This window comes from Drosophila kikkawai, chromosome X, assembly GCF_030179895.1.
Source record: "Drosophila kikkawai strain 14028-0561.14 chromosome X, DkikHiC1v2, whole genome shotgun sequence".
NCBI lineage: Eukaryota > Metazoa > Arthropoda > Insecta > Diptera > Drosophilidae > Drosophila > Drosophila kikkawai.
This window is the reverse complement of record NC_091733.1, coordinates 24040074-24052428: the sequence shown is the minus strand read 5'-3', so window position 1 is coordinate 24052428 and position 12355 is coordinate 24040074. Positions and strand designations below refer to the sequence as shown.

The 12355-nt window shown below is 43.8% G+C and overlaps 2 protein-coding genes across 3 annotated transcripts in view; both read left to right on the top strand.

The window, feature by feature from the left end:
* The first annotated feature begins 26 nt into the window (after nucleotides 1-26).
* On the top strand, nucleotides 27-5686 carry THADA (Thyroid adenoma-associated protein homolog). Of its 2 annotated transcripts, XM_017179863.3 has the most exons (6): nucleotides 27-215; nucleotides 282-459; nucleotides 528-1615; nucleotides 1680-3910; nucleotides 3972-4133; nucleotides 4195-5686. In XM_017179863.3, the coding sequence occupies exons 1-6, from the start codon at nucleotides 107-109 to the stop codon at nucleotides 5638-5640; spliced, it is 5214 nt and encodes a 1737-aa protein (XP_017035352.1). In that variant the 5' UTR covers nucleotides 27-106; the 3' UTR covers nucleotides 5641-5686. The 2 variants fall into 2 exon arrangements, with proteins under 2 accessions (XP_017035352.1, XP_017035353.1); XM_017179864.3 differs by lacking the exon at nucleotides 27-215 and having other exon boundaries at nucleotides 331-464.
* A 353-nt stretch (nucleotides 5687-6039) lies between these two features.
* The window catches only part of NFAT (NFAT nuclear factor), a 48079-nt gene continuing 41763 nt past the window's right edge, over nucleotides 6040-12355 (top strand). The window contains exon 1 of the mRNA XM_017179808.3: nucleotides 6040-6934. Coding sequence (XP_017035297.1) covers nucleotides 6787-6934 — 148 coding nt within the window. The 5' untranslated portion in view covers nucleotides 6040-6786. The remainder of the gene's footprint in view (nucleotides 6935-12355) is intronic.

Below are 12355 nucleotides of genomic sequence, written 5' to 3'. Positions count from 1 at the left end.
TTTATGTTTCTTTTGTGGGACAACGGTCACGCTGCACGCTTCCCGCTCTCCAGGCTTGTGGTTTCTTTCTCCCATTTCCCGGACCCCCAAGTCTTCCGAGCTAAAGATGAACGATTTGAATCTGCGCGTGGCCGCTCTTAAGCTCTGCGCGCATCCCAAGCGCTTTGCCGAGCTGCGCGACGCCCTTGTCCCGCTGCCCCAGCGCTGGAGTTCCGGTGAGTGCGAGCGAGAAGGAGGAGGCGGGCCACATGTTGATCTTTGTTGTTTTCTTTATATTTTAGCTCCCAATGGATTTGTGCAGCAATTTGCGGCGGCAACCAGCAGTGCTGAGCAGGTCCTGGTGGCCAAGGATGTGTTCTACAAGGAGCCAGAGGATCCACACCGAGCGGTGGAGCAGTTTCTGGCCGATGTGCTGCTGGCCAGCCCGCTTAAGCATGCCGTGCGCAACCAGCTGACCAAGTACGGTGAGCAGCTGCCCCCCACCACAAGTGGCCACTAACTGGTCTCCATATGTCCATCTCCGTCAGGCTCTTCTCGGACCAGGCTTTGGCCAAACAAGGAGGGGTAAACAGGCGCTCCAAGGAAACCCTGCTTGAGGCGCTGCGTCAGTCACTCCGTGAAATGGCCAGCAGAGTGCAGGAGGAGAGTGCTCTGGGTCACGACCAACTCAACGATGTCTTTGTCTCGGCGAATGCCTGCCTGCAGAATTTTCCCTATGGCCGGGAGGCCCTTGGTGACGTAGTGCATCAATATATGCCGCTGCTGCCCTTGGCCCTGGAGCGTTACTGGACAGACATCAGTGATTCCCGCCTGGAGCTGTCGCCCACGCGTCGCAATGAGCTGTATTTGTATGTGCAGAATGCCCTGCGCTTCCAGGTGAGCCTCCTGTCCGAGTGGAGTGGCCAGCAGTGGGAGAAGCACCTGCTCCAAGCCACAGATGTGGTGGCCCAGCGTGTGGCCCGTCATGTGGACACTCCCTGGGATGTACGCTCCATTGCTGGCCTGCTTATAGGACACCTGGCCCGTGCCTCAGGTGGCTTTGGTGAATATCTGGAGACCTGTTCCAGGCCGCAGGCTGAGCGGGATTTACCCGTCCAGACAGCGGCTTTGCTGGTCCTCCAGCCCAAGGACTACCCCGAGCATGGACAGCAGGCCCTAGCCATCCTGAAACTCATTCTGGACGTGGCTAAAACGGAAGGCAATGTGAGCAACCTGCTGGTCTACCTCTCCAAGCATCTTTTTATATACTCCAAGTCGCTGGGTGACTTGCCCGCCGGTGAGGAGGCAGTGCAGCAGCTTATACTGGCCCAGCTTCAGTGTTTTGCCCTGCAGCACTTGTCCAATGCCACGGATGCAGTGCGTCACATGAGCAGCTCCCTGTTTCGTCAGGTTTTACAGCATGCCCAGGCTAGGGGGCAGGAGAAGGAGCTCTGCCAGGTGGTCTATAGCCAGTTTGAGGGTCGAGAGGTGCCTTTAAATTCGAGCTGCCTGGCTCTGGAGCAGCTTGTGGGCGTTTTGGGTGTGGATCAGGCCCTCAGGCAGTGTCCTTCTCTGTTTGGTGAGATATTTCCCAGGTTTCTGGGCCAAGAGGACAGCGTGGATTCCTTGTTCAAGGGTAAGCGAGAGAGCGTAGTTTTAAGCTTTTTATATGCTAATCCTTCTACCCCAATCTCCTCCAGCCATGATGATCTCCGCCCATAAAACCCAACCCTTTGAGGAATGGCAAAACCTTTGGTTTGGCCAGCTTTTAAAGGCCACCGGAGACCAGGACAAGCGTCGCTCGGCCATTGAGCAACTCCTTACGCAGGCCGTGCAGCTGGAACCGCAGGCCTTGGCCCAGTTGCTCTTAAGGAATGAAGGATTACCTCTGAGCAGCAAACTGGCAGCTATTTTAAGTGTACGCCAGCTCAGCCAGCGGCGGCAGGAGCTGCTCCTTGATTTGAAGCTGGAGCTGGAGGAGGCTTTGCTGGGCTTGGATGATCACTCGAGACTTTTGGCTTTGCGCTTTGTGGTGGAGACACCGCGTCCTAGTGACCCTTTGACCCAGGCCGAGGCCCAGGCTATGGGTTTGTATCTGCGTCACAATGCCAACAATCCGAGTGCCCATCTCCGCCAGCTGGGCTATGGTTTGCTGCAAAAGGCTTTGCGAAGGATACACCTGGGTCTGGCCGAGCATCTGAAGCGACCCACTGCCGGGGGTGAGGAATTAAGCCAGCTGTTGGGCAACCTTATGGTCCTGCTGTCGCTTAATCTCTTTCCCACTGCCAACTATGGACGTCGCTGGTTATCTTTAAACCTGCTACGTGACTGTGTGGAGCTGTGCCGGCGTCTAAAACTGCAGAAACTAGAGCAGCAGCTGCCCTCCAAGGCCTTGACCTACCTAGAGCTTTGCCTGGCTGATAGCTATGAGCAGAACAAGCTTTTGGCCGCCCAGCTCTTGATGAAACTTCAGACACGCTCAGGGCTAAAGCCGGACAGGATAATGGAGCTGCTGCTCTCGCTGAGGCCTCCAGATTCGGCCACTGGGGCCTACCAGCTGCAGGTCTACTGTCAGGTCCAGGAAGTGGAAACGGAGTTGCCTGTCCAGGAGAAACAAGTGCCTCTCTATGAGCCCAGGATCTACTTAGCCCTAAAGTGGTGCCTGGGTTTTTTGAAGGAAGGATTAAACCTGGCCCAGCAGGATCTGGCCGAGGCAGCCAAACGGAATCCTCTCTACGGTTTGCTCTTTGCCAGCAGGCACCTCCTGCAGCAGCTGAAGCTCAAGGAACTAGCCAAAGATTCTTATTGGCGTGGTTATATCCAGGATCTAGTGAATCTCTGTCTGAAGATTAGCCAGGTGGTGCTGCCCGTAGTTAGTAATGCCTCGCCGGAGGGTCATCTGCCGCAGACCCAAGACCAGGAGTTGGCTCAACCTTTACTTTCAAATGTCTTCAGCCGCCGGCTGCCCAGCCAGGCCCTAGAGCAGGTCCGGACCACGCCACAGATGGTGCTCCTGTGCGCCTGGCGTGGCATCAAGGAGGTGTCTCTCATTCTAGGGGAACTAGTGCAAAGGGCTCCACTGGAGGAAGAGCAGCCAGAGGACTTTTTGCTTTCTAAAACCCACCTAGAGGAGATTGGAGAGCTGTTCCTGCTGCTCCTGGCGGAGACCAAGCATCGCGGTGCCTTCGAGCAGGCCTATGTGGGCTTTAGCCTGCTTTGCCGCCGCTTCTGGCATAGTGATGCAGTGCATCTCAATCATCTGCCTGAACAGTGGGTCAACGAGGCCATGGCCATGGTGGAGGAGGAGGCGCAGCCAACCCGCCGTCTGTGCTCCACGCGCCGCAGTGCCGGAATGCCCTTCATGCTGCAGGCTCTCATCTGCACGGAGCTCAAGCTGGGCACTCATGCCACTCTGCATCGGTGCATGCATCGTCTGCTGGAGGTGTGCGAGCGTAGGAGTCCCGGAGCCGCTGCCATTACCGCCCGCAGTCATGCCTTGAACATAATGCGGGCTCTCTTCCGTTGCAGCGAACTGGCCGAGTTGGTCACCGAGTTTGTGGCCAGGGGCATTCAGTGTGCTTTGGAGAGCCTGCTCCGGGCGGAGGAGTGGTCGGAGCGGAACTGTGCCACCTTGTTGCTGGCCGCCCTTGTGGTACGTGTGTTTGGTGTGGAAAGAGCACGCCTGGAGACTGGTGAGCTGCATGTACGCAACCGGATGACGGGGAGGATCTTCTTTACGCGATATCCCCAGCTCTTTGACTACTTCCATGAGGGATTGCGACGAGAGGCGGAGGAGATGGAGGTGGGAACAGGAGCAGGCAGGAGTATAAGCAGCGGAAAACGTAGGCAAACCGTCCAGCTGGAGGCCATGCTCCTAATGCTCAGCCGCCTGTATCCCTCCTCCCTGGAGGGCACCGAATCCACCTTGAATGTGAGTGTGGCATATGACCTATGACCTAATCCTTCTTTGCTGAATCTTTAATCTCCATTAGCTAAGCAAGTTTGTGCCTTTCCTGCTGAGGATTTGCAGCTCTCACGATTTGATGACCCGCGAAAGGGCCGCCCTGGTGGTGGCCAACTTTGTGAGCCAGGAGCGGGCGCTAGCCGAGATTCGGCGCATAATTGTGGAGCTCAAGGTGCTCCAGTTAAAGCTGGTAAGTGGAGTTTGTAGAAATTTGTAACATCTTTCTTTAAATTCTTCAATTGTTTTCTTAGTCTTTACAGGCTTCCCTCAGCCTGGATGCCAATCACTGCCATGGACAATTGCTCCTCCTGCTCCACCTGCAACGGCTGACTCGCTGGGCTAACCCTTCCCTGGCCAGGCTGCAACTTCACACGCTCTCCCTTCTGGCAGAGCACCTCCTCCATCGGGATATTTGCCTATTTAGCGCTTTGCTGGAGGTAATGGTGGCTATTATGGCGGATGCAGTGGAGCCAAACCAGGTGGAAGGTGAGCTCTTAGAACAAATGGCCACCGTTTATGGTTTGGATCATGAGGAAATCTACAGGCGCTGTCAGGAGCAGGGCATAACCACGCGCTTTTATCAGATATTTTGCCTGCATCTGCATCGTCTCCAAGGAAATGTCCAGGGAATGATGCAGCACCTGGTCGAGGACTTGGCTAAAACCTCTTATAAACTGCCTGCTGCCTTGGATGAACTCAAGGTGGAACTCTGGTTGTACCTGCTTCTCCAGAGATCAAGAGAGCATAACTTGATCAGTGACCTGGACATAGAGCATTTCCAGTTTGCCGGGGATATATGTCGCTATAATGAAACCCTCCTTGATGACCAGCGGAGGGAGCTTTGCCAGCTCCTTTACGAATCGAAGGATATACATTCCTGCATTCTTGAAATGGTCACAGCTCCCAAACGTAGCTGGAACCTGGCTTTGATCAGTCGCCTGGCTGCCTTGCAGCCTCTCCTATGTGAACCAGGACTCCAGCTGGAAGAGATCATCGTTCGCTGCTCGTCACAGACACCACACTTCAGCCAGCAGCAGCCGGGATTGGTGCTTTCCCTCAAGCGTTTGATAAGGGAGAGAGGTAGCCTAGAGCAAGAGCACTGTCTGCCCCTGTTGGATTACGCCCTAAGCCTCATTGATCCTCTCCAGCCTGTCTACCTGCGTTATCAGGCCGTCGAGCTGTGTGATCTACTCACTGCCAGCCATCTAGAGGAGCATCTCTTGTCAAATGTGGAGCTATTGGGTCGCTTTATGCGTCTGATTTTGCTTGTGCTGCTGGACGAAGCCGAGTGGGTGCGCCATCGTGCTGCCCAGCTGGTGGCCAGCTCGAAATTCCAACAAGAACTGGGCCAGGAGGGGGTCAAACATGAGAGGAATGTACTGCCCAGCGCCTTGATACCTGAATTCCTTAACCTAATCCTGGGGAAACTTCAAAACCAAGAAGATGGTACCTTTCTGCTGCGCCTGTTCCACCTCATCGCCGAGCCCTTCTTTCCCAAGGATTCAGCCAACGAAATGGAAGGAGATTCTACGGATGTGGAGGTCTTTGACAAGCAGGAGATTAACCTGTACTGCGAGTCCTTGCTGGTGCTGTGCGAGGTGGCCAAAGCCCTGCGCCAGCGGTTTGGAGGAACCTGCCAGGAGCTCCTCTCCGCCGTTGATGCACTTGGTCTGCCCTTGGATTTGGTTTCTTGTTAGGTTTTTTTTTCTTTTGGAAAAATGAATAGATTTTTTTTATTATTATTTTGATTGTAAATAAAAATTCTATTTTAATAATTCAAAATAAAACTGGTTTTAGGCAGTGAGTTAAAAAATATTTACGTTGCCAGACTGCACAGGGAAAGTGCGTTTGTTATAAGCCCCTTCAAACACTTGACTAAAAAAATCAGCTAAAATATATGAACAAACTTTAAAAATACGCTTTAATATTACATTTTTGAGGGGAATCCCCAGAAGAAGGCCTAATTATTGTTTATAAAAAAGTGCTGCCAGAATTATGCTCACTTCTCTTTTCTGCGCTCAACAAAGTTCCACACCGCTTTATCGATAACTTCAATCTAGTTTTAATTGAAATTATCGATATACCGCCGGCAGTCTGGCAGCCCTGCGCAACAAGTTGAATGGAAATAGAAGAAAATTGCGTCCAAAATAGTGCGCAAAATAGTTTTGTTTTTTGTTTTTGTTAACGTGCAACGACAACACAATTGTCAACGTATAGCGGTAAATGCAAATGAACGCAAGTGACAGTTGAAGCAGCACGAATACGATACGGATTAAACCACGCAACAAAAACAATTGAGCAAGGCACACACACACTAACATAAACACGGCAAAAAAAAAACACCACTCAAACACACACACACACGTACATGTGCAGGCGCCCGCTCGTGTGTGAGGTAGTGAAAGAGACAGCCGTATCGCGAGTGAATGAGTGCGAGTGAGAGGCATGCTCTCTGTAACTGTAATATAATTGATAAAACAAAAAACGTCAGGAGCAGGAATCTAGTGAGAGTAAGCAAAGTGACACTGCGGAGAGACTAGCAAGGAGGAGAATTTTTGTTGTTGCTAAAAATAGCAACAAATAGAGAAAGGAGAAACAGAGAAAGAGAGACAGAGAGGAGAGTGTTGACGCAGGCACAAAAAAGTAGCAGCCTTTGGGCCACTTGGATTTTAATATTGTCCGGAGACACTTGTACCGTTAGCTCCCTCTCTCCGCCGCCGCTCTCCCTGTTTTGACAACACAACAAACAAACGGCATTCGGTGGAAGCAACAGCAACAACCATAATAATAATAAAAAAAAGACAACATCAACATCACAACGGCAACAACAACGGCTCAAAACTATGCTTTTGAAATTCACAACCAAAACCAGTGGAGCTGGACCCTCATCCGTTCCCCTGCCCCTCGCCCACCAGCTGGCAGCCGGCCCCTCCCCCGGCTCCTCCAGTTCGTCCATGCAGGCGACCACAACGTACGCGACGCGCGGAACAGGTTTGTACCATTTTATCCCATTTCGCTCTCTTCTTTGCTCCTCTCTTTGTTGTTTGTCTTATTTTTTGTATGTTATTTTGGTTTTCGTTAACCATTCGATGAGAGAGTCGTCGATAAACTTAACCCATTGAGAGCAGTTTGAGTCTGATTGCCTTCCTGTAGGAGGTCTCTGACGAGGATTCCTTCATTTAGTACTTATTTATCAAGGATTTTTTAAATTATGGTTTTAGGTAGGATATTAATTAGCCAGTCCCAGAAAAAGGATCATGGTGTGACTTGCTTGTTTTTAATGTTAAACGTTAATTATTGCCAATATTTAAGATCTGAAATCTCGAGTCGTTTAGAAGTGGTTATTTAATATATTTATAATTTAATTATCAGTTAATTTTAAATTATTAATAATTAATTAATGTTATAAATAACACTATAATTTATATTTATTTGGATTATAAAGAGGATACTGCTGGGGGTCCGTCCAGAAATAAAACTTGATCGTTTAAAAAAGTAAACTTACAAAATGATCCCTTTAAAATCAATTTTAAATATATTTTTTATTTGAATATTGTAGTTTTTTTGTTTAATAATATATGAAGTATACATTTTAAGGTCTTAGAGCTAAATATATAGTAATAAAATTAATATAAAGGTGTAAAGGGTTAAATATCTCTATTTTGGTTAGGTTTTTGTCTCTGTTTTTATTTTTCTTCATTGTTTTTTTTCTTGTTGATGTATTTTTCTTGTTTTGGCTGTAAATACGTAGATGAACAAAAATAGATCGCCCTCAGGTGGTATATACACATACAAAACATACTTTAGGATAAAAATAAGGCTCCCAGTTCATTGAAAATAATTCTTGATTGATTCCGAGACCAACCAAGCCAAGCACCACCCACTTCCCCTCCCGATAATTCGGTGATCGATATCAGCAAAAGTTGAAAAACTATTTTATTTGGCCCCCACAAAAAAAAAAAAAAAAAAACATTGCGACATTGAAAGCCACGCACGTGTACTAACACACACGCACTTAAACATAGCACCCACACAAGCATAAACAATCATATTTGTATATGTATATGTTTACATGCTCGAGTACAGTGATCACTCGCTAAATGAGAACATTTAAACCTTCACAGAGGCAGCTCAAAAATTTCAACTTATTTAAATAATATTAATAATATTTTTTTGTACAAAATAATACTAATAATAAATAAATACTAACGCCTAATGATGTGTTTTTTGGCAACGATCACTGTAATTTTACATGTGCCCCCGTATATGCCCGAGTTCATTGTGCTTTTATTGTTGCTAGTGTTTGTTGATTATTTTTGCTGTTATTTTTTTAATTTCCATGTTTGCCACTTAATACACGTGGCAGGAAAAACAAAAAGAAAACAAGAACAAGACCAAATAGAAACAGTTTTCCTTGAGCTTAAGCCACGCGAATCGAATCGAATTGAATCGAATCCCTTTTCAAGTTTTTTTTTTTTACCTCCAGCAGAGAGCTGTTTGCTCGGTATTCAGTTTCCCTACCCACTTTTACCCACCTTTCTACAACGTTTTCACCTGTATTTCAACCAGCTTTTCCACCCACATGCCGCCCCCCTCCGAAACCCTACCATTCTGTCTCATTTCATTCCGCTCTCTTGAGTCATTTGTTTGCTCCGCCTAATGGCCATATAATCGAATTGAATTGGATTGAAATGAATTGAATGTTTTTTGTTCCTTGGCAACCTGGCAACCCGCTGGAAACCCCAGTCACTTAATCCAGTGTCCTTGCCATGGCAAGGGAGTGGTGCCTGTCGTAGGAAAAGCCAATCGAACGGGGAAATGGAAAGCAAAAGAAAATAGCCAAGAAGACGAAGAGGAATTAACAAAATGTATGTGGTAGCACTTGTTGAGCACCAAAACAGAGTTTTTATTTCTTTTTGGGAGTTGTCTTGGCTTCTTTTGAAGTTGTAAATATGTAAGACAAATTAAGACCTTTAAAATATCGAAGTTGTATATTATACTACGTTATTTTTTATTATTTTTCGATCGTTTATAGGCTAGCTACTTTTATATAGTCATTATAGTCCCTTAAAAACAAAGCTTTACTTTTTATTATACATATTTTCCGATCGTTTTTATAATTCCAAAAAAATATAACCATAGAAAAAGTTGAACTTGAAGAAAGTAACGAGAAGCGAGTAACTAGTAACGAGTAACTGTACTTTCTCTCAGTTTATTTTCATCCAGCTGGGAAAATTGAAGCCTTAGGATGCTGCCCGTAAATTAAGTGGACTTTGTCACTCGAATTTTTTTGTTGTCCCCCAACAAAACTACGACACACTATTTTTCCCCCCATTTATCCGCCATCTACCCCCCTTTTCTGTCTGTCTGTTAATTGCATCGAAAGTCTCGTGACTCGACTTAGTCAGCAATTGTTTATTGTTTATATACACTCCTATTGCCCCGGCGCTCTTGCTGCTTACATTTCGGTTAATTTAATACAATTTTCTGCTCTCTAGATTAGTTAATGATCATCGTCGGCGTCAGTCGGGTTTCAGGTGTTTTTTTTTTTGTTGTTATTTATATTTTTTTTTGTTGGCCTGTATTTAGTATGCAAAGCTCGACAACGACCAACGACAGCAACGACTTGAATAATTTCAACTTAGTTAATCAATTTAATTATGTATGAAAATCGTTTTATTTGTTTTTTTGTTATTGTTGTTGATGCGAGACACTATTATAGTTTGCTCGCATTCCCTCTTGTCTTCAAATTCGCTGATTTGTTGTTTGTCAAAAGGTAATGAATCCATCTCATTCTTCTTTATGGCTCTCTTTCCTCTAAATTTGTCTACATTTTTGTTGTTGTTTAATATATCTTGAGTTATCTTGGCTGTTACTCTCTCGACTTGTTCAAATGTTGTTTCTCTTGCTCTTTCTCTTGGCTTTCACCCAAAAATTTCAATGGCAATCGGCTTAAAGTTGCTTTTTTTTGTTTGCCGTTTTCATATTTTGTTTTGATGCTCTCGGTACTTGAAGAGTTCAAGGGTTCTGTTATGTACTCAGCTTTAAAACAGGTATTTAGTCTGGATTTTTGTTTTCGGGTAAAAAATATAATAGAATTGTTAAAAAAAAGTCTTAGGGCTTGTAATTTAACTCCTCAACATTTAAAACTTAAACTGTAAACATTAAAGTTGTAACAGGAATTTAGCAACAAACTGTTATAAAATCCATGTAAACTGTTATACTGAAGAGGTTCCTTGGCTGAGAACTGAAAAATGTACTATACGTAAATGTAATAATGCTTATTAAATGTCAAATTATCAATTAAAATCTTATAAATTTAAATCTAAAATAATTTTAAATTAAAATTTCTCTGTAAAAAGAAGGGTAATTCATAGTCGAAAAAAACGTACACATTTTATTTCACTGTTTTTGTGCGAGCCCACCTCAATTATTTTGTTATTGCGACGCCAGCAGACACGCACATATAAAATGAATATAGTATATGGTATATTTGATGGGAGGGTAGAAGCACAGCATATATATGATAGGGAAGAATGGGTGGGAGAAGAGCGAGCAGGTGGAGCAGGCAAGTTCATCATTGTCCCGCTCCCGTAGTCGATGCATCATTCAAATCAACTTTTCGTTCAAAACAAAATGATTAAAAGTGTTGTTCCTTTTTTTTTTTGGCATTTTTTTGTTATTTTGCTTTCTCGAACATCACGTTTTGTGTTTTTCTTGATTGAGTAAGCAAAGCAGGAAGTAAGAAAGTGCCAATTTTATTTTTTAGAGAAGCATTTTTACTGCTCAGTCAAGGAACACAAGGAGAAACTGTACTTTTGGGATACTTTGGGGAATGATTAGGATTTTTTAAGGGACATTTTTGAGAAACAGTGAAATATCAACTATAAAAAACACATATTTATTAGAAAATTAGTGGAAAATTAAAAGAGAAACGAGAAAATAGGGAAATATACAAAAAATATTGTACTTACTTCATTTATTATTTACCATACATATATTTCTTCGGATTGCTGTTTATGGCTCCCTTAAAAAAACAATCCTTAATAAGCGAAGCGCGAAAATCGAAATAAAGATATTGTAATGCCAGTCGGCCGATAAGTCCGCTTCGAAATTTATATATGCCCCCATTAAATAATTTTTTTGTTGCCATTTTTCGGGACTTTCTGTTTGCTTTTGTCTCTGTGTGTGTGTGTATAAAAGCCCCCAGCGACAAAAAAGTGACAATAAAATGCAATCAGAGCATTTATGGGGCCATCATTTGTTCAGATCCAAAGCAAATCGAAAAAAGTATGACCGTATGACAGTATAAACCATGACAGTACCCGATCTTGAGTCATTAGGACTTTTTCAAATCAATTTACAAACATATTTATAAATGTATACACTCATAAAAATATTTGTTTATATTAGTATTATATTTTATATCTGATTCGCTTCGTTTAGTTTGTTTCTTTCACTTTTTTTGCTGTTAAATTTTTCATAAAAACCATGTCGAATTCGCCACACGTGTGCACTTATAATTCCCAACTTGTTTTAACGTAAATCAAGAAAAAGTGCCCTTAAATTTTAGAAAAAATGCTATTTTAGATAAAAATGTTTATGAGTGTTCTATAATACTAAAACCGTTTCACAATTAACTGAATGGCAAAGATTAATTCTGAATAAATAAACTGAATGACTGATGACCGTGAGAACAATAACAACAAGAAAAACAACACTCGTCGGTCCGATGATTGTCCCAATTCACAGAATGTATGCTATATATGCAATTATTAAAAGTTTTTCAATTTGCATATGGCATTCTTAATCACTTGCTTTGGGGTAAAGGAAATTTTGCTTATTTCTATGGTGATTCCCATATCCAGTTTGTTTAAAAAAAATTTACTAAAATTAAATATGACTTCTAATTGAAAATTCAGTTTAATTGTAAACAAAACATTTGTTTTTATTTAGTTACAATTACATTTATGCGAATTGATCTAAGCCAGTATAATTTGATCTAATCTGATCGATCTGATCAGCATCTGAAATTAATAGGGGGTTTAAATTCCATTACGTTTCTAGACTATTCCACTGCAAAGCTCAGCTCAGCTCAGAGAATGCTATAGAAGATAGCAACAATTTGTCTAAGGTCAAAACGCAACACGCCCCGCACTGCAATTCTTGGAAAATTGATCTAGACCAGGAGCCGGCTTCCCCTTGTTTTTGCCTGTCTATTACAGAGCTCAATTGGCCATAACGTGCACTGGGAAAAAGATTTTGAAGCGAATAAAATTCATTTAATTTTTATTTAATAATTCAAAATATTAATTTTAGATCTATCAGTCGATTTTAATTAATTGAGAAATTTGTTGATAATATTTATGAATATTACAAAAAAAGGAAATAATTTATTTTCCAATAATTAGC